This window comes from Hyaena hyaena, unplaced genomic scaffold (assembly GCF_003009895.1).
Source record: "Hyaena hyaena isolate Hyena2069 unplaced genomic scaffold, ASM300989v1 scaffold_558, whole genome shotgun sequence".
Taxonomy (NCBI): Eukaryota; Metazoa; Chordata; class Mammalia; order Carnivora; family Hyaenidae; genus Hyaena; species Hyaena hyaena.
This window is the reverse complement of record NW_024081188.1, coordinates 581,866-607,732: the sequence shown is the minus strand read 5'-3', so window position 1 is coordinate 607,732 and position 25,867 is coordinate 581,866. Positions and strand designations below refer to the sequence as shown.

General features: G+C 38.8%; 2 protein-coding genes across 5 annotated transcripts in view; one reads left to right on the top strand and one right to left on the bottom strand.

Moving 5' to 3' along the window:
* Window positions 1–3,815: 3,815 nt before the first annotated feature.
* Window positions 3,816–8,247, bottom strand: SERF1B (small EDRK-rich factor 1B). Its single transcript, XM_039256071.1, has 3 exons — window positions 8,112–8,247; window positions 7,206–7,314; window positions 3,816–4,082 (listed from the first exon to the last, which is right to left on the bottom strand). Exons 1-3 carry the CDS (start codon window positions 8,116–8,118, stop codon window positions 4,010–4,012), a joined length of 189 nt encoding a protein of 62 aa, XP_039112002.1. The 5' UTR covers window positions 8,119–8,247; the 3' UTR covers window positions 3,816–4,009.
* A 3,656-nt stretch (window positions 8,248–11,903) lies between these two features.
* The window catches only part of BDP1 (B double prime 1, subunit of RNA polymerase III transcription initiation factor IIIB), a 95,363-nt gene continuing 81,399 nt past the window's right edge, over window positions 11,904–25,867 (top strand). For 3 of the 4 annotated variants that reach the window (XM_039256066.1, XM_039256065.1, XM_039256068.1), the window contains exons 1-7: window positions 11,904–12,170; window positions 14,151–14,430; window positions 15,780–15,889; window positions 16,767–16,826; window positions 19,427–19,555; window positions 20,704–20,837; window positions 22,323–22,417. In XM_039256066.1, coding sequence (XP_039111997.1) covers window positions 11,959–12,170; window positions 14,151–14,430; window positions 15,780–15,889; window positions 16,767–16,826; window positions 19,427–19,555; window positions 20,704–20,837; window positions 22,323–22,417 — 1,020 coding nt within the window. In that variant the 5' untranslated portion in view covers window positions 11,904–11,958. The remainder of the gene's footprint in view (window positions 12,171–14,150; window positions 14,431–15,779; window positions 15,890–16,766; window positions 16,827–19,426; window positions 19,556–20,703; window positions 20,838–22,322; window positions 22,418–25,867) is intronic. The other variant, XM_039256067.1, reaches the window with a different exon arrangement.

Genomic DNA, 25,867 nt, shown 5'->3' with positions numbered 1-25,867 from the left:
GGATGGTTGCCCAACCAACTAAGACATTTTAACATTTTTAAAAAAGTTTATCTTGAAATGGGGACAGATGAGAGAAGGGTAGAGAGAGAAGGAGAGAGAATCCCAAGTAGGCTCTGTGCTCAATCCTAGGAACCTGAGATCATGAGTGTAGCTGAAACCAAGAGTAGGATGGTCAACCAACAGAGCCACCCAGGTGCCCCTCTAATTGAATCTATGAGTACAGGGCCCACTTTCCATTTTTGGTCCCCCCTCGTTGCCCCTCCCCTGCTTGAATGCCCTCTCTCAAAATAAAAATTTTTAAAAAGACATGGATGGGGCACCTGGGTGTCTCACTTGGTTAAGTGTCTGACTTCAGCTCAGGTCATGATCTCGTAGTCCATGAGTTCGAGTCCCGCATCAGGCTCTGTGCTGACAACTCAGAGCCTGGATCCTGCTTCTGATTCTGTGTCTCTCTCTCTACCCCTCCCTCGCTTGCACTCTGTCTCTCTCCGTCTCTCAAAAATAAACATTAAAAAAATTTTTAAGTCATAGGAATTACCCATTACAAAAAAAAAAAAAAACACAACAACAAAGGATACAGCTCAGAGCAAAACAAGTGCTTTGTACTCATGACTTATCAGTATGTAGAAATTTTGGAAATAGGATTTCAGAAGTCAGACCCATAAAGAATCTTTATGTATGGGGTGCCTGGGTGGCTCAGTTGGTTAAACGTCCAACTCTGGATTTTGGCTCCAGTCATGATCTCATGGTTTGGGAGATTGAACCCCTGCTTGAGATTCTTTCTTTCCCTCTCTGTCCTTCCCTTGCTCATGTCCTTGTGTGCTCGCTCTCTGATATCAGAAAAAAAACAACAACTCAGGGCGCCTGGGTGGCTCAGTTGGTTAAGCGTCAGACTTCAGCTCAGGTCATGATCTCATGGTTCGTGGGTTCAAGCCCTGTGTCAGGCTCTGTGCTGACAGCTAGCTCAGAGCCTGGAGCCTCGTTCAGATTCTATATCTCCTGCTCTCTCTTTCTCCCCCAGAAATAAAACATTAAAAAAAAAAAGGCGCTCAACTTCCAGCTGCATTACAAAGCTGTAATCATCAAGACACTATGGTACTGGCACAAGAAAAGACACTCAGATCAATGGAACAAAATAGAGAACCCAGAAATGGACCCAAAAATGTATGGCCAACTCATCTTTGACAAAGGAGAAAAGAATATTCAATAGACTAAAGACAGTCTCTTCAGAAAGTGGTGCTGGGAAACTGGACAGTGACATGCAGAAAAATGAACCTGGACCACTTTCTTCTATCATACACAAAAATAAACTCAAAATGGATGTCAGGAAGCCATCAAAATCCTGGAGGAGAAAGCAGGCAAGAACCTCTTTGACCTTGGCCACAGCAACTTCTTACTCAACACGTCTCAGGAAGCAAGGAAAACAAAGGCAAAAGTGAACTATTGGGACCTCATCAAAATAAAAAGCTTCTGCACAGTGAAGGAAATAATCAGCAAAACTAAAAGGCAACCAATGGAATAGAAGATATTTGCAAATGACGTAGACAGTGGGTTAGTATCCAAAAGCTATAAAGAACTTATCAAACTCAACACCCAAAAAACAAATAATCATTGATGAAATGGGCTAAAGACATAAACAGACACTTTTCCAAAGACATCCAGATGGCCAACCGACACGTGAAAAAATGCTCAACATCATTCATCATCAGGGAAATACAAATCAAAACCACAATGAGATACCACCTCATATCTGTCAGAATAGCCGATATTAACAACTGAGGCAACAACAGATGTTGGCAAGGATGTGGAGAAAGAGAAGCTCTTTTGCACTGCTGGTGGGAATGCAAACTGGTGCAGCCACTCTGGGAAACAGTATGGTGGTTCCTCTAAAAATTAAAAAATAGAACTACCCTACACCTAGCAATTTCATTACTAGGTATTTATCCAAGGGATACAGTTGTGCTGTTTTGAAGGGACACATGCATCCTAATGTTTATAGCAGCACTATCAACAATAACCAAAGTAGGGAAAGAGTCCAAATGTCCATCGATGGATAAATAAAGATGTGGTGTATATATATATACACACCTGAGTATTACTTGGTAATCAAAAGGAACGAAATCTTGCCATTTGCAACTACATGGATGGAACTAGAAGGTATTATGACTTCACTCATATGGGGACTTTAAGATACGGAACAGATGAACATAAGGGAAGGGAAGCACAAATAATCTAAAAACAGGGAGGGGGACAAAAACATAAGACACTCTTAAATATGGAGAAAAAAACAGGGTTACTACAAGGGTTGTGGGAGGAGGGATGGGCTAAATGGGTAAGGGGCATTAAGGAATATACTCTTGAAATCGTTGTTGTACTATATACTAACTTGGATGTAAATTTAAAAAATAAAATGCAAAGATTTACTTGATAAATGGATTACCAAGTGACCTATAACAAGATTACCAGAACCCTCATTTTTAAAAAATGTTATTATTATTGTTTTTAAGAGAAAGAGACAGAGACAGAGCACAAGTAGGGGAAGGGCAGAGAAAGAGGGAGACACAGAATCCCAAGCAGGCTCTGTGCTCTGAGCTGTAAGCACAGAGCCCGATGTGGGGGCTCAAACTCACAAACTGTGAGATCATGACCTGAGCTGGAGTTGGGACATTTAACCAACTGAGCCACCCAGGCACCCCACCAGAATACTCACTAAAGTATTAGGCCAACTCTTAAAGATCTGTCCATTCACACAGTGGTGGATTTAGATGATCAGTAAAAATTTGTTAAAATACATGTGAAAAATCAAGTATCTGAATAATAAAGTTATTTTATTTACTACTTAAATGGTATTTTTGTTCTTTTGGCAATAATTAGGCCCATTTGCTTCAGAATAGTGAAGTCACAGGGGTGCATGCATGACTCAGTCAGTTGAGCGTCCAACTTTAACTAAGGTCATGGGTCTCTCCATCGGGATCTGTGTTGACAGTTCGAAGCTTGGAGCCTGCTTTGGATCCTGTGTCTCCCTCTCTGTCCCTCTGCCCCTCCTCCACTCATGGTCTGGCTCTCTGTCTCAAAAATAAACATTAAAAAAATTAGAATACCAACAGCAGAGTCTCAAACCTTAGTTTTTTCAGATTAATGGAAACTCTCAAGAGGCACCTATATGGCACAATCAGTTCAGTGTCTGACTCTTGATTTCAGCTCAGGTCATGATCTCATGGCTTGGGAGTTTGAGCCCCCTATCAGGCTCTGTGCTGACAGTGCAGAGCCTTCTTGGGATTCTCTCTCTCCTTCTCTTTCTCCAAATAAATCCTAATGTAATCTATGTAGTGTACTCTGGGGGACAATAATGTGTTAATGTAGGTTCCTCAGTTACAAAAGACTTACCATTCTGGTGGGGAATGCTCATAATAGGGAAGGTCAGGCATGTGTAGAAGCAGGGAATACTTGAGAAAAATCAATCTTACTGTGAACCTAAATCTGCTCTAACTAAAGTCTACTAAAAAAAAGTCACTTATTCCAAAAAATTTTAAAGCTGTAAGCAAGAGCTGACAGTCTCTTAATTGAGATTTCCTTTGGTTTGTATTTAGTTGGTATTCCATGTAGGTCAGTACTATCTATGGCAAATTCTTCCAACAAACCAGTTAATTATAAAGTAATGTTAAATCTACAATTTTATTGTAAAGTTGACTTTAAGACCTCCATTAACAATGTTTATGACAAAGATTCTAGATTTAAAGAGATTATATTATCTCATCACATTATCTATTATATAAATGCTTATTGCAAATAAAAAAAATAACATTCACCAAAGGTCACATGCATGGTTTTTGTTTTATTCTTTGAAGAGTGGTTCTGAAACATCACACTAGGTCAGGATGAAAGGTAAAGTTTAAAATAGTTTTATGAGGACATGTTATAACATATGACTGCTTACTCCACAAAAGTTTAATCATAGAGCTTATGGTACACCTTGTTGGCAGAGGCACCCAGGTTTTACAAATAGTCATCATTTTTCTCTTGTCTGCATAGACTTCTTCTCATTAGCTGCCTTCTGCTTTTGTTGCATTATCTCAGAGTCCCTATAATGGGGGAAAGAATGGAAGTTGTTAGAGAAAAACTGATTTCATGTTCTCACTTGTTTTCTACATATAGCCCCTTAAGATACAATTTAAAAGAAGATATAAAAATTCCTGTCTTTCTGTTCTCTTGGAGACAGAATTAGAAGATGAACAATGGAACGGCTTTGAAGCTGGATCTTATGTTGAAAACCATCCCTACTGTTATGATCTTGGGCAAGTAACCTCAAAGATCTTTCAACGTCAGAACAGTACTTACCAGAGTTGCCCTGAGGAATAGCTATCAATGTATATATTGCACATTAGGCAGCTACATACACAATAATGACAGTTGCTCTCGGTTGTCAACAGGAGACCCTTATTTTTAAAAATATATTTAATGGCTTTGTAACCAACATCTACTTTCTGCCAGATCATGATCTCATGGTTCATGAGTTCGAGCCCAGCATCAGGCTCTTTGCAGACAGCTCAGAGCCTGGAGCTTGCTTCGGATTCTACGTCTCTCCCTCTCTCCCCCTCCGCTGCTGATGTTCTCTCTCAGAAATAAACAAATGCTAAAAAAAAAAAAAAAAAAAAACCTAAAAGCTGAACAATTTATCCCAGGTCACATAAAAACCAAGTTTGTCCAATTTAAAAGTTGAGACTCTTTCCAGTTCCACACTGATTTAGTGTTACATTNCCCAGCATCAGGCTCTTTGCAGACAGCTCAGAGCCTGGAGCTTGCTTCGGATTCTACGTCTCTCCCTCTCTCCCCCTCCGCTGCTGATGTTCTCTCAAAAAAAAAAAAAAAAAAAAAAAAAAAAAAAAAAAAAAAAAGCTTAGAGCTGAACAATTTATCCCAGGTCACATAAAAACCAAGTTTGTCCAATTTAAAAGTTGAGACTCTTTCCAGTTCCACACTGATTTAGTGTTACATTTTAGGAAGACGTCAGTAAGACATTTCTTAAAGCCAATAGCATAAACAAGGAATGAGCATGAAGGGAAAACAAGACAGCTACAAAGAAAACAACCCAGAAATATTTACTTTTTGTTTGAAACCAAGCTCTGTTGTGTTTGCTGTAACCTTAGCAATGTTACTGAAGTTCAGCGCATCAGTTTCCTGTTCTATCCACTGAGGCTAAGACTCCTTTTCAGGGTGATGAATAGAGATAAAATGTACATAGTACCTAGAACAGAGCTTTGTAACAAGCGGATGATCATTCAATAGTAACTATTACTGAGCTAAACTAGAGATTTCCACTAAAAATTTCAGGTTCACTGATTGGTACCATGTTCACTTTTACTCCAGTGTGAGTAAACAGAAACTTAAGGCAAACTTTATCACTTTAATACCATAGAAAGAAAGCATGAAGTGATAATTAACCCAATGTGGGGCTTCAGCCCAAAACCAGGAGATCAAGAGTTCCATGGTCCACAGATTGAGCCAGCCAGACACCCCAAAACAATGATTTTTAACTCTAGTTGCACATCACAATCACCTGGGGAACTTTTTAAAAGTTAGGTTTAAGTTATACACAATAAAGTTTACCTAGGGCACCTGTTATGCCCAGCCCCAGATCAATTAAAGGAGGAGTGGATTTAAGGCACAGGCTTGAGGAACCGTCAAGGCTTCCCAGCTGTTTCTAATGTGCAGACTTGAGGACCACAGGGGAAACTGCTAAAGTATGTGCAGTCAATTCTTCACCTGCCCTCCAAGTTGTACATAGACACAATTAGGTGGGTTTTTTTGTTCGTTTGTTTTTGGTTTTTTGCCTCCCATTATACCATGCTTTTATGTGTTCTGGAAGGCATATTGGTGGGGAAATAAACTATTTGTTACCATCTTAAAAAAAGATGTCTATTTGCAATGATGGCTGTTTCTTTGTTCTTCCTGCTTTACAAACGAGCTCAACCCTACACGCGTTCCCCTTAAAAGTAAATTTGCAATATTGACATATTTCTTAAAGACCTATAAAATTTAGAGACCCAACACTCTAGTTGTGGAAGCTCTCAACTGACTTTTTAAAGAAATTCTGCTTGGAGAATTAAGGAATCTTCTGGCATCAAAGGCATCTTTAATTAAAAACAAAAATCTCATCTCAGGTCTTGATCTCAGGGTCCTGAGTTCAAGCCCCTCATTGGGCTCAGTGCTGGGCATGAAACCTACCAGAAAAAAAATCTTTCACAAAGCAAAGCCAAAACACATGCTGGCTTTCATTAAAAAACAACAACAACAAAAAACTGAAGTACAAAAAAGTAAATACAATACAACTGTGTGGCCTTTGTCACTACTGTTAATTTTTTTTAAAATGTTTTATTTATTTCTGAGTGTGAGAGAGAGAGAAAGAGAGAAAGAGAGAGACAGCGTGAGCAGGGGAGGGTCACAGAGAAAGGGAGATACAGAATCTGAAACAGGCTCCAGGCTCTGAGCTGGCAGTCAGCACAGAGCCCGACGCGGGGCTCGAACCCACGAACCACGAGATCATGACCTGAGCCAAAGTCGCTTAACCGACTGAGCCACCAGGCACCCCTGTCACTACGGTTAAAAGGCAGCAGATTCAGGAAGTTGGAAGGGTGTGAAGGACATACACTGTTGAAAGTCATCTTCTTGGTGAGAAAATTTAAGCTGCACTCTCAGAATTTCTGGAGGATTACAAAATTACAATTTTGTATTATTTCTCACATATAATGACGTGTATCAAGGCTGTGCACCTGCCTTTTCTCCAACCCAATGGCTCTTCAGAATTCAGTATAGCTACATACACTTCTTTGTGTCTCCTTCAGAACATTTATCACTATAATTGAGTCACCTGTCATCCTCCCAAGGTTGGGTAGGAGCTCTGCTTCGAAAATGTTGTATCCCTAACACAAAACAGTGTCTTCCATATGGGAAGCCTTCCATTATTTTGCTAAATGAAGTTCTTATGGTTGTGGTGGGGAAGTGTTAGATTCTCTTCAAGAAAAACTTTGGCATGAGAGCTGGAAACTCTTGATCCACGGACTGGGATGACTTTAGTCATATGGTTTTAGTATGAGCAGCACAGCTGTTCATCTGTTATCCCTACTATGCAGGCTAAGCCTAGTTCTACCAAGAATTAAAAACATTCTTTCCATTTTCAAAAGGAAAAGTCCTTTAGTATCACTTACCTCTGCTTTCTCTGAGAGGTAGTCAAGCTATCCTCTTTTCTTTTCCCCTTGCTAATTTCCTGGGATTTCTTCATGTTTTTCTGGCGGGCAAGTTCTCGCTGATTTCCGCCTACAAAGTTAAACAGTCAAGCTGTTTTCCCATTCCCAAAATTGGTTCTAATTCGTTAAAAGGCTCTTGTTTAAATGAATATGAAGTCGGCTTTTTAACAGATAACGCCAGCGGAGTATTGCACTGAACAGTGTTCCCATAGCCCCGGGGAGGAAGCTCAGACGTAAACACTTCAGATCTTAAGAGTATTATCATACCAATCCAGGTGTTCATCTGTCTGTAAATATCAGATCACTTACACCCAGCATTCCTCTCCTGTGTCTATATGGGTCAGTATATTCCAAATTAAGGTCTAGCTTTTGAGGAGTATGGATGGAGAGGAGGCTAGATACACAGGGAACACGCCTCCACAAGTTGGCCCATCACAATTCGACTGCGAAGTGAATAAATGCAGCGGTTCGGAATACATTACCTGAAAGGGCCAAACAAAAGAACTAGGCAGGGGACTCAGTCAGAGCTTCCTGCCCTTCTCAGGCCTTAGGACCTTACGCACCAGCTATAAAGCACTTTCTGATGAGGACCCCTCCCGGGGCCGCCGTCTTCACACACCTCACCTCCGGAGAGGTGTTCTTTACCGTGACAACTCGCACTTGGCCGGCAGGCACCCGCCCCACTTTGCAGGCGGGCCCGAAGCTAACCGCCCCTCTCCCTGTGGAGGCTGAGGACGGGGTCCCCGCGCCACCGGACCTGAGGGGATACACCAGCCCGGCTCCCGCCTCCTCTCCAGCCGCGCCTACGGACCTCGGCTTCTTCGGCAGACGCTCCCCGCCGCGTCCCCCACCCGCCCCCAAACTCACGGGCCATGCCGACACCGGGCCGAGCTCAGCAAAGAGCTACTCGGACGAGCAGCGGCTTCCTAGCACGCTCAGCGGCCGTCCTCTCCCGCGGCTCCTGAAGACTGAGCCCGCGCGGGCCCTTCGCCGGGCTACGCCTCTGCTCCTTCCATCGCCCCGCCCACCGAGGCCCCGTCGCTCCCTCCCGCGAGCCGGGAGGCTGACTGCGCATGCGCCACTGGACCGGCGGGCCGTCGTCCCGGCAGGTCTCGGGATCGCAGCTTTCGGGAGTTTAACCTGGGCACACGCCCCTTCGGTCATGCAAGTTTGGTCCAGTCTATAAAGCAGGTCCTGGGTCTGGATTTTCCCCACTGTGGACCGAGCACTGGGGCTTGGCCAGCCCCCATTTTTTGATAACGACAGAAACAACAATAAACGCTGATATATCTAACTTTTCGACCAAGAACGTTAGCATTCACTAATCCCCTTGCAGAAGCGGGAAAAGGAGGACGGGGACTAAACCGATTGAAGGTTAACTCGATCTGCAAAAGGCAGTTTTGGCTCTTTACACATTTTCTTCATTGTTCCCATTTTGCGGAAGATTGAGACTCTGAAACCAGGAGCGATTGTCCTAATAGGTAGGGACTCTTAGAAGTGAGCTTCATACATAAAATGGACTCTAAATCTGTTAATTTCCCTTTTAATCTCATTGGCTTTGTCAGGGTCGACAGTACCGAAGGAGTTTTAGGTTAATAGCTCTGTGCTTGGATTGTGTGATGGGAAGGGAATAGCAGGGGATGCAGTTTTATCTCCTATTCAGAATAACTTTGGAACGTGGGTACAAGTCATGGAGCATTTGCTGCTAAAAACATGTGCAAGGATGCCTGATGTTTAGTTTGGTTAATACTTAAAATTTTCATCTCTCCCGTTATTTATTACAAACATAACTCTCTAGAGTTAGTGTGTACACCCTAAAATTACCCTATTTCAAAAGGCTTTTATTTTGGAAAATTTTAAACATATAGGACAGTATCGAAAATACTGTAATGCACTCTCAAGTGTATGTGACCAAGCTTCAACAATTCTTATTTTGACTCCTAAAAGTCACCTATTTTACAGAAGGTAGGAGAAAGTGGTGAAGAATTAGAGCTCTGGAGATGGAATGTCTCGGTTGAAAGCCCAGCTCTACCAGTGAGTAGATATGTGAACCAGGGCATGTTATTTCATTGCTGTAAAGCTTCCATATTACTTAAATGGAAAGATAAATGTACCCTCTTAATTAACCGAGTTAATATATGTGAAGTACGAAGTGTCCAGGATATGGTAGCACTCAATATGTTAGCTATTATCATTCTTTTAACCTCAGAGAGCCTTGTGTGCTTGCCACTCGCTCCAAAACCCACCTCTCTTCAATGCTGTTTATGGGCCAAGCATCTGCTTCCACTTAACCTCTTCTAGAGTAACTTGAGCAGGGGGAAAAGATTGACTTTCTGTTCTGGCTCATTATAAAGAAGGGAGGGAAGCAATTTGGGACTGGTAGCTAAGTGGCAGCATTATTGTTTGTGTATGTAGTCGTAACTTACAATCTTTTTTTTTTTAATTTTTATTTATTTCTAGGAGAGAGAGAGAGAGACAGCGTGAGCAGGGGAGGGTCAGAGAGAGAGGGAGTCACAGACTGAAACAGGCTCCAGGCTCTGAGCTGGCAGTCAGCACAGAGCCCGACGCGGGGCTTGAACCCACGAACCGCGAGATCACGACCTAAGTGAAAGTCGGACGCTCAACCGACTAAGCCACCCAGGCGCCCCCGTAACTTACAATCTAATTGACCTTTTTCTTTGTAGCTGAAAATATACTTAGTGAACTGTAGGGATACACTCAAGATACATTGGGTGTGTCTGCTAGAGAAAACTGAAGACTTTCAAAGTTGCTATGTTGTCAATAAGAATTTACTCGACAAACTTCATTGTGTAACATATCTTAAGACTATAAATAAATAATAAAATTAAGTTTGACTCTCTTCCCATCCTTATAGTAATGAGATATTAAATCCTTGTTATTATAGATTCCCTTACCTACAGAATTGCGGGAATGCCCTAGATTCTTAGATGGAACATGACACTCAGGGAAAGGCAATGCATCTTTCTACCAGAATATACTGTGCAAAAATAAATGGTCCTAGTAGTGGCTCGAACATTCCTGAGACATATTCAGGAGTGGTTTCTTTGTCAAGTTCTCGACTTTCTTGAGATGTATCTGAAGTCCTGTTGCCTCCCCAGTGTACTGGAGGGAACCCACAGAGGAGGGAGCCCACCGAATTCACAGACCTCTATTTTCTTTCCAGTCTTAGAGTATTTCTTCTATTGTGCTTTCATCCCTCTTATCTTAATCTCAAAAACACTTGCCTCTCTTTCTCCTTCTGGATGACATAGCAATCTCTTTAATTAATGAAGGATTTTATTCTTTTGCCATTAACATATCAGGATGTTCTTGCAGAATTTTATCCTTCCAAAAAGAAAGTCAGGCCTGTCTGTTGCACTGAGTCAGGGAATTAAAAAACTGGCCCATCCTGTGTAGAGCCAATCTCATCTATGGACATTTTTCTTCTGATCATATAAGTCTTCCCTAACCACATTATCTGAAGTAAGCCAGCGTCCCAATAATATCTTTCATAATACTCTTCAAATTTCTTTCATGGCATTTAATACATTTTTAAACTATCTTGTTCACTTGTCTTATTTTTTTTCCCCAACCGAGAACGCCTTATTTATTTCTCTATTGCTACCTCCTGAAGCAGATTAGGAATACATATATTACATATAGTAATTTACTATGTAACTATATAGTTAAATTTTTTATGTTTAGAGAGAGAGACAGACACAGTGCGTGAGAGGGGCAGGGGCAGAGTGAAAGGGAGACTCAGAATCTGAATCAGGCTCCAAGCTCTGAGATGTCAGCATGGAGTCCTACACAGGGCTCACACTCACCCGCCAGGAGATGATGACCTGAGCCTAAGTGGGATGCCTAACCGAGTGAGCCACCCAGGCGCCCCTATAACTATATAGTTTTAACTATAATAATTTTTGAACAGGTACATTAAAAAGTATACAAAGGTCTACAGTGAAAGATCTTGTTGCCACGACGTTTCCCGTAAACCTAGTTCCCCTTCTAGGAGGTAATTTACCAGTTTCTTCATACCTGTATTTGTAATCTATGTTCTACTTAATTTAGAATTTCCAAGCCCTGGGGATGTGCTGGCGAACAAGCACGACTCTACAAGACGTTCTTCTTCTTCTGCTGCTGCTGCTTCTTCTTCAAGTTTTTAATTAATTTTTATAATCTCTACCCCAATATGGGGCTCGAACTCATGCCCCTGGCTGCTCCAACTGAGCTAGCCAGGCGCCCCATGATTTTAATAGTCTCATAAAGGTTTGGGTTGAATGTCTTTACCTTCTTCCCCTCGTTTTTCTAACTCCTAGGGACGCTTGGAGAGGGGAGAGCTGACCACGGAGCCTCTCAATTTCCGGTTCACTAGTCATTCTATAGTTTGACAGTTACCATGGCTCCGGGCGCTGTGCGTCTGACGCTTTTCCTAGGCGCTGGCTGATGGCGTAATCAGTTCCGGCGCCCTACGAGGCGGGGAAGCAAGGTACTGGGGGAAACTTAGCTATCAGTGTGGCAGGGTCATGAAGAAGAGGCGGCGGCGGGAGGAAGGAGGAGGCGGTGGGGGTGTGAACTTGCGGTAGCTGCCCGCTGGGCTGGTGGTGTGGCTGCGTGGAAAGGGCGTAGTTCTTAATCCCCTCTCCGGGCAGCGGCCGGGGCTCGGGGCTGAGAGCGGCCGTGGGGCCGCCTCCCCGGGCCCCCTGGCTCCGCCATGTTCCGCAGGGCACGCCTTAGCGTGAAGCCGAATGTCAGGCCTGGTGTAGGCGCCAGGGGCTCCACCGCTCCCAACCCCCAACGTGGACAAGAGGCGCCCAGGCCCCCGGATCCAGCAGTCGCCCCTTCCCCGAAACCCGCGGAGTCTACGGATGTACCCCCGGTGGATTTCGGGGGAACCGAGCCGCAAGAAAAGTCTCCCAGGAGCAGGTGAGAGCATGCAGGGAGGAGCATTTTTCATCTGCCCCGCCTCTCTGGGCCTGTCACCGGGAATATGACCACATGAATTTACTTTAGGCGTGTTCCGTCTCCTGCATTAAGTCTTAAGAGTTGAAACTCTATGAACCTACTCCAAACTGCAGTTTGTCACTCTGGCCACAGGGTGTGTCAAATATGGATTTTGTTAAAGGTCTGCAGTTCCCCGGGTGGGGACCTCATCTTCAAGTGGTGATGAGAAGAGTAACAGTCTTGATGTGACATATATTCACATGTGGTAATGTTAGAGAGCTTAGATTACTTTGCCGTTTTTTTTTTCTTGAGTATTTTGCGGGGGTAAGTACTTTTATAGATTTTAAAAACATTTATTCTTAAAAGAAGACCAGTGTTACATTGGTTATTGCTGATTTGTGTCAATGAGGAGCATGTATGGCTGCTTGATTTGATTTGAGGCCATGCCCCTTTATAGTGGCCATGTTTTCTGAAGGGAAAATAAGCATGTGCCAATACCACATTTAGAGTCAGGATTTTTTTTCTTTCTTAAAAAATTTTTTTTGATGTTTATTTTTTTAGAGAGTTAAAATTGTTTTTAATGTTTTATTTATTTCTGAGAGAGAGAGAGAGAGAGACAGCATGAGCAGCGGTGGGCCAGAGAGAGAGGGAGACACAGAATCTGAAACAGGCTCCAGGCTCTGAGCTAGCTGTCAGCACAGAGCCCGATGAAGGGCTCGAACCCACGAACCGTGAGATCATGACCTGAGCTGAAGTTGGATGCTTAACCGACTGAGCCACCTGGCGCTCCTGATGTTTGTTTCATTTTTGAGAGGGAGGTGGAGAGGAGCAGAGAGAGAGGGAGACACAGAATGTAAAGCAGGCTCTATCTGTCAGCACAGAGCCCAACGCAGGGATTGAATTCATAAGCACAGAACGAACCCAACTTGAGGCTCGAACTCACAAAGGGTATGAGATCATGACCTGAGAAGTGGATCACTTAACAGACTTAGCCACGTAAGCGACCCAGGATTTTTTTCTTAATTTAACAGTTTATTAGACTTTGCCTAGACAGAGTTTGCTTGTCTGTAAAATGGAGATAATATTCTCTGATTTGGAGAGTCCAGTTATTGTGGAGTTAGAAAAAACTGACAAACTATCTTGGATAGGACATGGCAGAATAGTTGCCTACAAAAAGTTTATGGTAGTAATTAACAAAGTAGTTAAAATTAAGCCATGTTGGGCTACTAATGGCCTCTGTTTCTGTAATATATATGTGAGGAGACCAAGAAAAACTGACCCTATTAAATGACAATGAGATGGTATAAATTCTCTATATGCTCTGACTAGAAGGTGAAAATTTTATCCCTTTCTTTTTGGCCTAACTTCTTCTGTTGGCCTGAACTGGTGCTGGGTATAGGGTGTTATTTTTTGCCAGTTTACTGTTATGTAGTTATTTCCGTCTATCTTATAGGAATATTTTTTCAAAATTTCTACTCAAAAAAGAAATACAAGTAACAGTCACTGTTTTGTATGTTTGGTTTGGCTGATCTCAGGTTGATAAAGTAATTTAGATCAGGTCAGGGGAATGTCCATATAGATTACAAACTTAGTTTTTAAAAAAAACAATTGTCAGTTATACAGTAATTGAAAGTAGGGTAATGAAGCTTTAATTTGTAACTTGGCCTTTTGGTTTTTTTTGAGGGAGTTAGGATGAGCTTAAACTTATGTGTTCTAATGCACTAAGGGACTTGAAATTTGAGAAAGATCAACAGTTTGTTGAATTTACATATCTGTTAAAAATAATAGTATACAAAATTTTTATTGGAATCTCTGTCATGAATAATGTATATCTCAAGTCATTGTTTTTTTTTTTTTTTAATAATGAGATTTTACTATTTTATATTTTCACCAGGCTAGTTTTTTAAAACTAGAATATAAAAGATCCATGGTGCCCTTTTTTTTCTTTTTAAATTTTGACAGTGATGAAAAGACTGACAATGAGAATTATGTTGAAGAATCCAGTAAGTCTTCCTCTGCTGTTTCACAAAGAAGAAAGCGAATATCAAGTACTACTACTACTGTGGTTAAGCCTGGTGTTAGTGTTCCTTCAGAATCTCATCCCTTATCTACAGTTAATCAAGAAGTTCCACAGCCAAAGCCTGTTTCAACAAAAGAGAAACCACCATGTTCAGACAGATACCGAATATATAAAGCCCAGAAACTAAGAGAAATGTTAAAAGAAGAACTGAGAAAAGAGAAGGTAAATGAGAAAAATCACATTTTGACTGGTCCTGTTAGGTTTCTGGTTTTGTGTTAGGCCTCATTTGTAGGAATAATATCTGTAGTATTTAGTGGAGCATAACCAGTTAATATTCCTTATGTTAATAGAATATCCCCTTTTGTGAACTGATTAATAAGCATGATGGAATTAATAAGCTATTTTTTCTGCTCTCTTTTTATACTCATCTATATCTTTGATTTTGGTGAAGGCCACAAACAGAAGGTCTGTACACATACACAAATAGAAAAATATACAGAACAGATGTATAAAATAAACTTTCAGTATGATCTTTAATGACATGAGTGGCATACGTTTGAATTAAGACACATATACTTGAGCACAATGGTAATATTTTATAAATTGATAGTATGGAAATTATAAATGGGAAAAATTTGCATGTATGTGATTAGTAGAGCCCATTTGCTTTTTAATCTTGAAGATTGATTATTTTTCCAGGATTGTACTGTACCAATAGTGATACATGTAAGCTCTGCAGTTAGATACTTAAGATTTGAATCTTAGAGTTGTCCCTTACTATGTGTTCTTGGGCAATTGAATTAATTTTTCTTCTTGTCCTCATCTGCAAAATAAGACTGATGATAGTATGTATCTCATTGGAGGGTTGTAAAGATTAGATGAGTTAATATATGTAAAACACATATAAACTTGTGTCTGGCAGATACAAAGGGCCTAACATTTGTCAGCTCTTATTATTAATTATAGAATGCCCTTGTTAATTATGAGGAGGACACTTAGTATGATGCTTTATATTTGTTACTTAATTCTATTATCTTTGTGAAGAAGACACCACTATTTTACACAGGTAGAAACAAGTTCAGAGAAGTTACTTGCTTTGTGTCACATATCTGTGGGATTTGAATCTATATCCTCTAAAATTTAGGTCTCTAAAGATGTTCTATAGAATCTGCTTAGGTATATTTATTTTGAGGAATTAAAAAATTAAACATTTGCTTCAAGAATTTTGTAAAATTCACAGAAATCCAGTTCATTACAGGGTAAATAAAAAACTATGTATTTATAAATTCTTAGCTAACTATTATAGTTAGAAGGCATTAGTAAGTATGATTTTATACATTGAGCTTTTATCCAGACCTAGACACTTGAGTTTTTAAAATTCCTTGATGTACTACAATTTTTTAATAATACAGTTTATGAAGTTTTTCCTAAAATTAGGAATAATCGTGGTAGGAATAATATGAAATCACTTGCAATTAATGCAACAGTGGGCTATACCTTTGAATATAGTACATGTGAAATTCTATATTTATAAAATTAAAGTGGATCTTTGTATGCGTTTGTGTGTCCAGAAGCAATGGAAAAACAAATATGCCGTAAATGAAAGTCAGAAGCCACCAGATCGTTCAAAAATGACTATGAGAGATTTCATATATTACCTGCCAGATAATAATCCAATGACGTAAGTAAATTTTCTTGTTGTCCTTTCTTTGAGTATGTCATGAGTTAAGTATCAATTTTAAAGTATAGGTTCATGTTTTCCAAAAACATGTTGACAAAATTTGTAGCACATATAATCTTCCTTTCAATAGAATTTTTAAACAAAATTTAGTAGTATTTCAGGTAACTGCTTTTTTAGGATGGTGGCCTTTACCTTTGAAATTAAAAATAAGTTTCCTTTCTTACGTTACCAAAATGTTGTAAAACTAAACAACTTTCAGCAATACTGCAGTTTGTATTTCTTGTACACTATAACCTGAGTCTAAAAGAATGCTGTAATTTTTATGCTCTACCTCCTAATTATTTATAGTGGATATAATTTATCCCCTAAGAACAAAGCTTCTTTAATAGTTAGCCTGAGGAAGCAGACAGTTTATAATAAATCTCAGTGTTGTGTTGTTGATGGTTTAGCAGATGGATGCAGTAGTATAGCCTTTTTCAGGTTCACCAGGTCTTTGGCCTATTTCTGAAGGGCCTGAAGCCTAGGTGGTAAGTTGTTTGACATCTAGGAGTTGGAGATAAGCCATGTAGTTTGCTTCAGACATGAGGACCGGTAGAACTTCCCTTCACTAAGGAATTAGTAAGAACTTTTCCTACTTAGGGCGTGGCAGATTACTTATATTTGATGACAGAGTTTTTGACTGAGAAATTGACTCTTGTGCCACACCATCATTAATAATAGTGTTACAGTGTATCATTGAAAATGCACGTTAAAATAATTTCCTTCTTGCCAATGGGTGGAATTAACAAGGTGTAAATTACTTATTCATTGTAAAATATTTTTTATATTAAATAGCAAATTGTGTCACATTTAAAAACAAATGTTATTTGTTTAATAGTTCTTCCCTGGAACAAGAAAAGAAAACTGAAAAATCATTGACACCAGTCCAGACAAGAGAGTAAGCATTTTATCCTACTGTATTTTTTAATAAATTCTTTGATGGGTACAGTTTTAAAAAAATGAAATCAAATGATGCTTTTTGTTATAGTCAAAGTGAATGTGAAAGGAATGTTTAAATAGAATTACTAACAAGAATAACAGTTACTGTCTGATTTAAGTCAAAATGTAAGGTGGCCCAACCATGTATTATATATGCAAATGACCAATGGTATTTCAATAAAAGCTTATATTTTATTTTTATTTATTTTTAAAAAATTATTCTTTTCTTAAATATTTATTTATTTTGAGAGAGAGAGAAAAAGCATGTGCCCACGATCGAGGGGAGAGGGGCAGAGAGGAAAGAGAATGCCAAGCAGGATTCCCAAAACTATCAGCATGGGGCTTCATCCCTCGAACTGTGAGATCATAACATGAGCAGAAATGTTGGATGTTCAACAGTGAGTCACCCAGGCACCTCTCAATGAAAGCTTTTAGAATGAAAAAGGATTTTGTTTTGTTTTAGAATAATATAATAAAATAGTACAAAAATCGAAAGGAACAAAAGTATACTGAGAAATCTTCCAACTCTGTTTTTCTGTCATCTGGTTCCTCTGCCTGGAGGCAACAAATGTTACCAGTTTTTTAATGTATCATTTTAGTTTATATACAGGCATGTATATATTTTTCGTTTTCTTTCCCTTTCTTTTTATAGTTAAAAAAATTTTTTTTAATGCAGAGACACAGTGCAAGCAGGCGAGAGGTAGAGAGGGAGACAGAATCTGAAGCAGACTCCAGGCTCTGAGTTGTCAGTGCAGAGCCTGACATAGGGCTTGAACCTACAAACTGCAAAATCATGACCTGAGCCAAAGTCAGACTCTTAACTGTCTGAGCTGCCCAGGCCCCCCTCCTTTTATAGTTTTGATGCCACTAGAGAGTCTATTTGCCTTTTGCCTTCCACACTGCACTGTCAGTTTAGTTTACTACTAAGAAATGCCTCCAAGAGGCTTCCTAGGAAGTTATTATAATTTTGTAATTGAAGGTTGGGGATTATGGAAATTACTGCAAACTGATTTTCTGAATGTTACTTTAAAGATTATTATGTAATGATTGCTGTTTTGCTTAGAATTTATATTATTTTAAAGCAAAACTCTCAAACTTTAGAAATAGGTTGTATTTTTACAGATAATAGGTTTTGTTTCTTTTGTAAAACCTTAAGGAGACCGTATAGTTCAGTGGAGTTATATGTGAGTTGGAGTCATTGTTTGGAAAGCTTTATTTGACTTCTTTGTCTACTTTACTGTTGTGCAGGCTAGAGCAAAAATTTGTTAATTTTGAGAGAGACAGAACCCAAGCAGGAGAGGGGCAGAGATGGGGGACAGAGGTTCCAAACCACTCCGTCCTTACGGCAGAGAGCCTCTTGAACTCAAGAGCCTTGATATCATGACCTGAGCCAAAGTCAGACTCTTAACTGAGCTACCTAGATGCCCCTAGCTCAAAAATTATTAGTCTTTCTCCAAACCTCAAATGGGTTTGAAAATACTAACGCCTATGGGTTGTTATGAAGAGTTGATAAAATGATCTAGAAACGAATGCTTTATAACTGTAGGAGTTGTATTTGTTAATTCCACAATATGTTTGATCTATGGGAGACTGTTGAGACAGAAAACATGACAATTTTTTTGCTTTTTTCAGAAGAGACTAAATGCTTCTTACTAAATGCTACCATATAAAATGATAAAATTGGGGAAATCCTTTTTTTTAATTTTTAATTATTTTTATTTTTTTTTTATTTATTTCTAGGAGAGAGCGAGAGAGACAGTGTGAGCAGGGGAGGGTCAGAGAGAGAGGGAGATACAGACTCTGAAATAGGCTCCAGGCTCCGAGCTGGCAGGCAGCACAGAGCCCGACGTGGGGCTCGAACCCACGAACCGCGAGATCACGACCTAAGCGAAAGCTGGACGCTTAACCGACTAAGCCACCCTGGCGCCCCTTTAATTTATTTTTTTAACGTTTATTTTTGAGAGGTAGAGTGAGATAGAGCATGAGTGGGGGAGGGGCAGAGAGAGAAGGGGAACACAGAATCCAAAGCAGGCTCCAGGCTCCCAGCTGTCAGCACAGAGCCCGACGCGGGGCTCTAATTCACGGACTGTGACATCATGACCTGAGCCGAAGTTGGATGCTTAACTGACTGAGCTACTCAGGCTCCCTGAAATTCTCTTATTTTATTTAAAAACATTTGTTTTAGATGTGTATTCATTTTTGAGAGAGAGACAGAGCGTGAGCAGGGGTGGACAGAGAGAAAGGGAGACACAGTCTGAAGCAGGCTCCAGGCTCTGAGCTGTCATGACAGAGCCCATTGTGGAGCTCGAACTCACGAACTGCAAGATCGTGAGCTGAGCCGAAGTCAGACACTTAACCGACTGAACCACTCAAGTGCCCCATAATTGGGGGGAAATTCTTATAACCACGTCCTTAACATGTAGTATTTTCATTTAGGGTATAGGGAAAATTGGAAAATTAATGGAAGGTTTGATTTGAAGTAATTTATTTCAGAAGTTGATAGTATGCGGGAGATCCTTCTCCTGGATTTAAGAATTAAGCTGTCTTTACATTTGGTAGGCAAGAAGGTAAAAGTACTCCTGATGCTGAAGATCATGAAGAAGTAGAAGAAGAAGTGGATGACGGGCCATTGCTGGTTCCTCGAGTAAAAGTGGCAGAAGACGGTTCCATTATTTTGGATGAAGAAAGGTAAGTTAAAAAGAAAAAGAGGTTGTGGTTTCAAACATAAGAACAAACATGCTTTGACTAATGAGAGAGATTGGATTTTCACATCAGTCCTGGTCACTTAAAAGCTGATGTTTATATTTTTCTAATGCATGTTATAAATAGAAAAGTGAGTTAGATTCACTTGTCAGTTTTAGCAATTTTTATGCTGTGTTTTGTGTGAGAGGATGGTACTGCTGATCTGTCATCCATTAACCTTCCACCATTGTTTTACTAATTTTAATGGTAATTGGGATGAGCTACTGAACTAATTATATGCTGGTCTCTACTGATGATACATTTCAAAAATTGGCTCCGTCTTGAAGTCAAAATTCAGGTTTTCATATTATTAACTAATACTGTATTTTGGTGTGTGGTTATAACTACTGAAAATGCAACGAATGAATCATAGGTTTAATATTCTATAATGTTTGTTATGACAAGGGTTAAATTCACTTTGTTGTTTAATTTCTCAGTTATAACATTAAAGTTTTCAAAGTTGACGTGGAATTTGTTGTTTGTCAAAAGTGTTTTTTTAAAAAAAAGAAGATAAATTTATGAGTAAGTAAATACAAAAGAGGAATGAAAAGTCATCTGACAGCTCAGTAAAAAAATCTTTTTATAGCATGTAAAATTCTATGATCATTAAACATAAATGTGGTACTTTTAGTAATTGTTTTTGTGTGTTTTCCATTGTTTTGTGATGATGATTTTACTGGTCATTAGATAGTTAAAAGCATTGAACTGCTTTGTGTACAGGAATGTAGAATGTAAACATAAGATGCTTATATTTCTCATCTGTTGGGGTTAGCATGATAAAGTAATATGTGTTAAATGTAGAAGACATGCAGAAGTCAATAAAATAAGTAATTTTTGGATGGCCCAAAGATAATGTGTAAATTTTATATTGCTACTAATGATTTTGGAAGAATGCTGGCATTTAATTTTATTCCTTGGCAATCACATTTTAAGTAAAAATTAGCAAATTCTTGGTAAATATGCATATGTCAAATATATAATTATACTTTTAATAGGATTCTCCCGTGATAAATTTTCAAATAAAACTATTCAAATATCACATTACTTTTTTCTTGTTCTAAGTGCAGATCTACTTAAAAATATGTCTCTTTCAGCTTAACTGTAGAAGTTTTAAGGACAAAAGGCCCCTGTGTTGTTGAGGAAAATGACCCCATATTTGAGCGTGGGTCTACAACTACATATTCCAGCTTCAGGAAGAATTATTATTCTAAACCATGGTCAAATAAAGGTAACTGCTTTTCATTTTAAACTGTGGGGATTTTTAAATTTCAAATAGAGTGAATTATTATCTGTAAGTAAAGAAAAGTAAAGAAAATGCAGACCATGTTGTTTTCTCTGTAGCTACTGTTTTTGCAACCTGCCCTCTGCCCTCTCCCCTCTTCCTGCCCTCCCAATACCATGGAACTCTGTTTCTGGCTTTATCTTAGGAATCTTTTTAGGAATTAGCATTATGGTCATTTGGGCTGGAATATTCCTTTTTGTCAAATCCTTGTATAAAAAATACCACTTTTATGTAAAATTAGTAATATTTCTAATACTCATAATAATGTTCTACATGAGATACTCTTGTATATATAATAAAGTTCCTAGAGTGAAAATGTTGCTCTTAAAAAAGTATATAATAGGGGCACCTGGGTAACTCAGTCGGTTAAGTGTCTGACTTTGGGTTAGGTCATGATCTCGTGGTTCGTGGGTTCGAGCCCCATGTCGGGTTCTGTGCTGACAGCTCAGAGCCTGGAGCCTGCTTCAGATTCTGTTTCTCCCCCTCTCTTGCTCCTCCCACGCTCATGCTCTGTCTCTCTCTGTCTCTAAATAATAAACATTTGAAAACATATCATGCTTTTTAAAAAATTTTATTTATTTTGAGAGAGTTTAAGCAGGGGAAGGGTAAAGAGAGAGGGAGAGAGGGAGAATACCAAGTAGGTTCTGCACTGTCATTATGGAGCCTGATGTAGTTCTCTAACTCACATACTGTGAGATCATGACCTGAGCCGAAATCAAGAGTTGGTCACTTTACAGACTGAGCCACTCAGGTACCTGAAGCATATAATACCTTTTGAGTGATATTGCTTATTCTTATAAAAATAATATAAGTTGTTTTTGGGGAAAAATGAAACAGAACAGAGTAATACAGGACAAGAAAGATTCTATAATTCCTCCTTTGACTTCCCCAATCCTGTTTTATTGAGGTTACTACTATTAATAGTTTCTTGTGTGTTTTTTTAGTTGCTTTCTTTCACACACTACTTAGCACATCTTAGTTGTTTATATCAAAGCAGTAATATAGTGGCTGTTAACTGACAGGTTTCTTAACACTTTGGGACCAATAGGCAGAATGTTGTTTTCTTCTTCCCCTGCCCCTTCCTCCCCCTCCCCTTCCTCCCCCTCCCCTTCCTCCTCCTCCCCTTCTTCTAGTTCTTCCTCTTCTTCTTCTGCTTCTCCCCTTTCTTCCCCTTCTCCTCCTCCTCCTCCTAATTTCAACTCCTTGGGTATGAGCACATAAATTTCATATATCATGTTTGTGTATAAAAGTTTAGAGATTGTTTTAGATGCATGAAATTCTTTCCAATAAAATTGACTAAAGATTTTCTGAACTTTAAAGGCTATTAGATACTTTCAAATTTATTTTTAACTCAAAATATATACTTAATGTAATATTTTTTCCTTTGAAATACTGGTATTTTCATTCTTTCTAAATCTTTTATTTTTACAGAAACAGATATGTTTTTTTTAGCCATCAGCATGGTAGGAACTGACTTTTCTATGATTGGACAGCTTTTTCCTCACAGAGCAAGGATAGAAATTAAGGTAAAGTAAACTCAATACATTTGTTGATTGGAAAAGGACCAAAAATTACTATTTTTTTAACTTTTGTATAAATCTCATTCCATCCTTATTCACTACTAGTTTTGAGTACACGTGTCCCTTTTTACAGCTCAGAAAGTAATGTAGTATTACTCAATTCTGAGTACAATCTCCTTACCTTTAGCATATTATCTTATTTATGTCTTGCTCACTTCCAGAATGGATTTTAGGGAGTACCCATAAAGCCACTGAATCTAAGATAAAAGAAGAGTTAAGTAATGAAAGAGGGAAGAATAAATGTATCAGAATATGCATTTGGATTAAGGGTAGCTTGAACACAGAATGTATTGCTTAATTTCCTAGGAAGACATGAAGAGAGGCATGCTAAGTTAGCTAATTCTCATTATATGATCTAACTGTTGGTTTCTTAGGCTACCTTAACTTTGTAGACAGTCAGGGATACTAGTAACAGCAGCAGTGATGTAAATTAGTGCTTTACTATGCGTAACAGAATGAGTAGTAGTCTCTGTTTTATTTTTCCCTTTGTGAGAAACGTAATTACAAGTTTCCTGGGATGGAGTGCATTTGAATGCACACTATGTTGGGTGTCATGCATTTTCAATGTATAGTGAGCTCTTTATTCAACCATGGGTTTTTTTCTTCATTATTTAAACTTTTAGGAAAGATAGATTTTTTTGTTCTTGAGCCATACTAGGCATGGATTGATCACCTGGGGACCATTATACAGTGCAGTGGTTATTCTGTTTCTGCAAAAGACGAATCGTTTATATTATTTATGTTCTTTTTCTAATGTTGAACTTTGATAAAAAGAGAACAAAATGTTAAAGTATGTGAAGGCTAGAAACTGTCTAGGGGAGCTCTCTTATCTGAGTAATTAATGATAACTTTGTCACTAGATTATTTCTTTCAAAAATTGTTTAGACTCCTCCCCCAAGTTTAGTGTGATTCTCACATACCTTTGGGCAAAATTTGGAAAAGTGAAAACTTGGGACTAAAGTGAATTATATTGGTTTTCAAATATTGAACCAAACTTGTATTCTTCTTTCTGTATGTTGTATTTCATTATATTTTCTTGAGGATTTATTTATTTATTTATTTTAATGTTTTATTTATTTCTGAGAGAGAGAGAGAGAGAGACAGCGTGAGCAGGGGAGGGTCAGAGAGAGAGGGAGTCGCAGACTGAAACAGGCTCCAGGCTCCGAGCTGGCAGTCAGCACAGAGCCCGACCCGGGGCTCGAACCCACGAACCGCGAGATCATGACCCAAGCGAAAGTCGGACGCTTAACCGACTGAGCCACCCAGGCGCCCCATTGAGGATTTATTTTTTACAGTGAGACACAGAACGCTTGCACGTGAGCTGGCAGGGGCAGAGAAAGGAGATGAGGGGATCTGAGAGAGGCTCTTTGCTGACAGCAGCGAGCCTGATGGACGGCTCGCACTAACGAACTTACAAACCGAGATCATGATTTCAGCCAAAGCTGGGCGCTCAACCAACTGAGCCACCCCGGTGCTCGCTCATCTTGAGAATTTTGTGCCTCTTTGTTTGTGAGGGATATTTTGAATATTTATTTTTTATTTGCTTATTTTTGAGAGCGAGAGGAGAGGCAGAGAGAGAGGGAGAGAGAGAGAACCCCAACCAGACTCTGCACTGTGAGCAGAGAGGCTGTTGAGGGGCTGAACTCATGACTGAGATAATGATTTGAGCTGAAATCAAGAATTGGACACTTAACCAAACTCAGCCACCAGGCACCTCATGAAGGACATTTTGTAACTTTCTTTTAATGTTTTTGTCTTGTTTTGGTACTAGGATTATGCTGGTAATGGAAAATGAGTTGAACCGTGTTTCTTTTTCTTTTATCTGAATGAATTAAAGATTAATACTATTTCTCCTTTAATGTTTGATAGAATTCAACAGTGAAAACCTTTGGACCTGTAATTTTCTTTCGGGAAGGATTTTAAGTTCAGTTTCTTTAATACATATAGGTATATTCAGGTATTCATTTTTGTCTTGTGTCAGTTTCGATGCTGATTGTTGAATTTATAGGCATGAAGTTTTCATAGTGTTCACTAATCATTTTAACGTTTTAAGGCTATTCTTTGATTGATAATTGATGTTTTCCTTCTTTTTTTCACCTCTGTCTTGTTAAGGGTATTTGACTTCCCAAAATCTTTCTAATGAACCAACATGTAGTAATGAGTTTTTAATTGTATATTTTCATTTTTTTTAACTCTTCAACATTTCCTTCTATTTACTCTGCCTTTAGTTCTTGCTTCTTAAGATGAAAATTTTGAACATTTTAAGTACTTTATCTTTTTTAATTAGACATTTAAAGTTATACATTTTCATCTGGGAACTGCTTTAAGTGGAGTTCATAAATTTTGATAGGTTGCTTTCATTATTACTCAAAAATATTTTCTAGTTCTGTTTAATTTCCAGTGTGTTGTTTAATTTCTAAATACTTGGGACATTGGTAAATAGGTTATTCTTTTCTAATTGTATTTTGTTGTTAATTCCACTGTGAGTTTAAATATATAAGCTGTAAGATTTCAGTCTTTCTGAAGTTTAATGAGATTTTTTTTAAAAACATGTTATACTCGTGTATAACCAGATTTCTGGTCACTTGAAATGGGTGTGTACTCTGTTATTGGGTGTACTGTGTAGTTGTAGTAGTTAACGGAGCGAAGAATTGACATCTGTATTCATGATTATAGATTTGCCTGTTTCTGCCTTTATATTGTTCAGTTTTGAATGTATATTGACACTCTTGTGTGCTGAAGTTCTTTCAATGGGTACATTCACTTTTAGTGTGTTGTTGAATTGATCATACAGCATTTGTCTTTCTCTGATTTATTTCACTTAGTATAACGCGTTCAGTGTCCATTCATGATGTTGCAAATGGCAAAATGTCTTTTTTATGGCTGAATAATATTAATGTTCACATATGTATATGTATATGCACATATGTGCCATATTTTCTTTATTCATTTGTCACTGGACACTTAAATTGTCTTGGCTGCAGTGAATAATGCTGCAGTGAACCTGGGGATACATACATCTTTTCAAGATAGGGATTTTGTTTCCTTCAGGTAAATACCAGAAGTAGAATTGCTAGATTATGTGGTAATTTTATGTTTAATAATTTTGGGCAGCATCTATACTGTATTCCATAGTAGTTGCAGCAGTTTATCCAGTCTGGCACTCTTTTAGTTTAATTTTATTATAGGTTATATCTGAGAGAGATGAGAACATGGTCATTGAATTCTTACATTGACCCTTGATTTAAAAAAAAAAAAGATAAAATGTCTGTTGCACATTTCCATGTAATAATTTAGTTCATTTACCTTTAATGTAATAACTGATATGACTGGATTCAGGTCTGTCACCTCACTATTTTCTTTTTTTTTTTTTTTTTTTTTTTTTTTTTTTTTTTT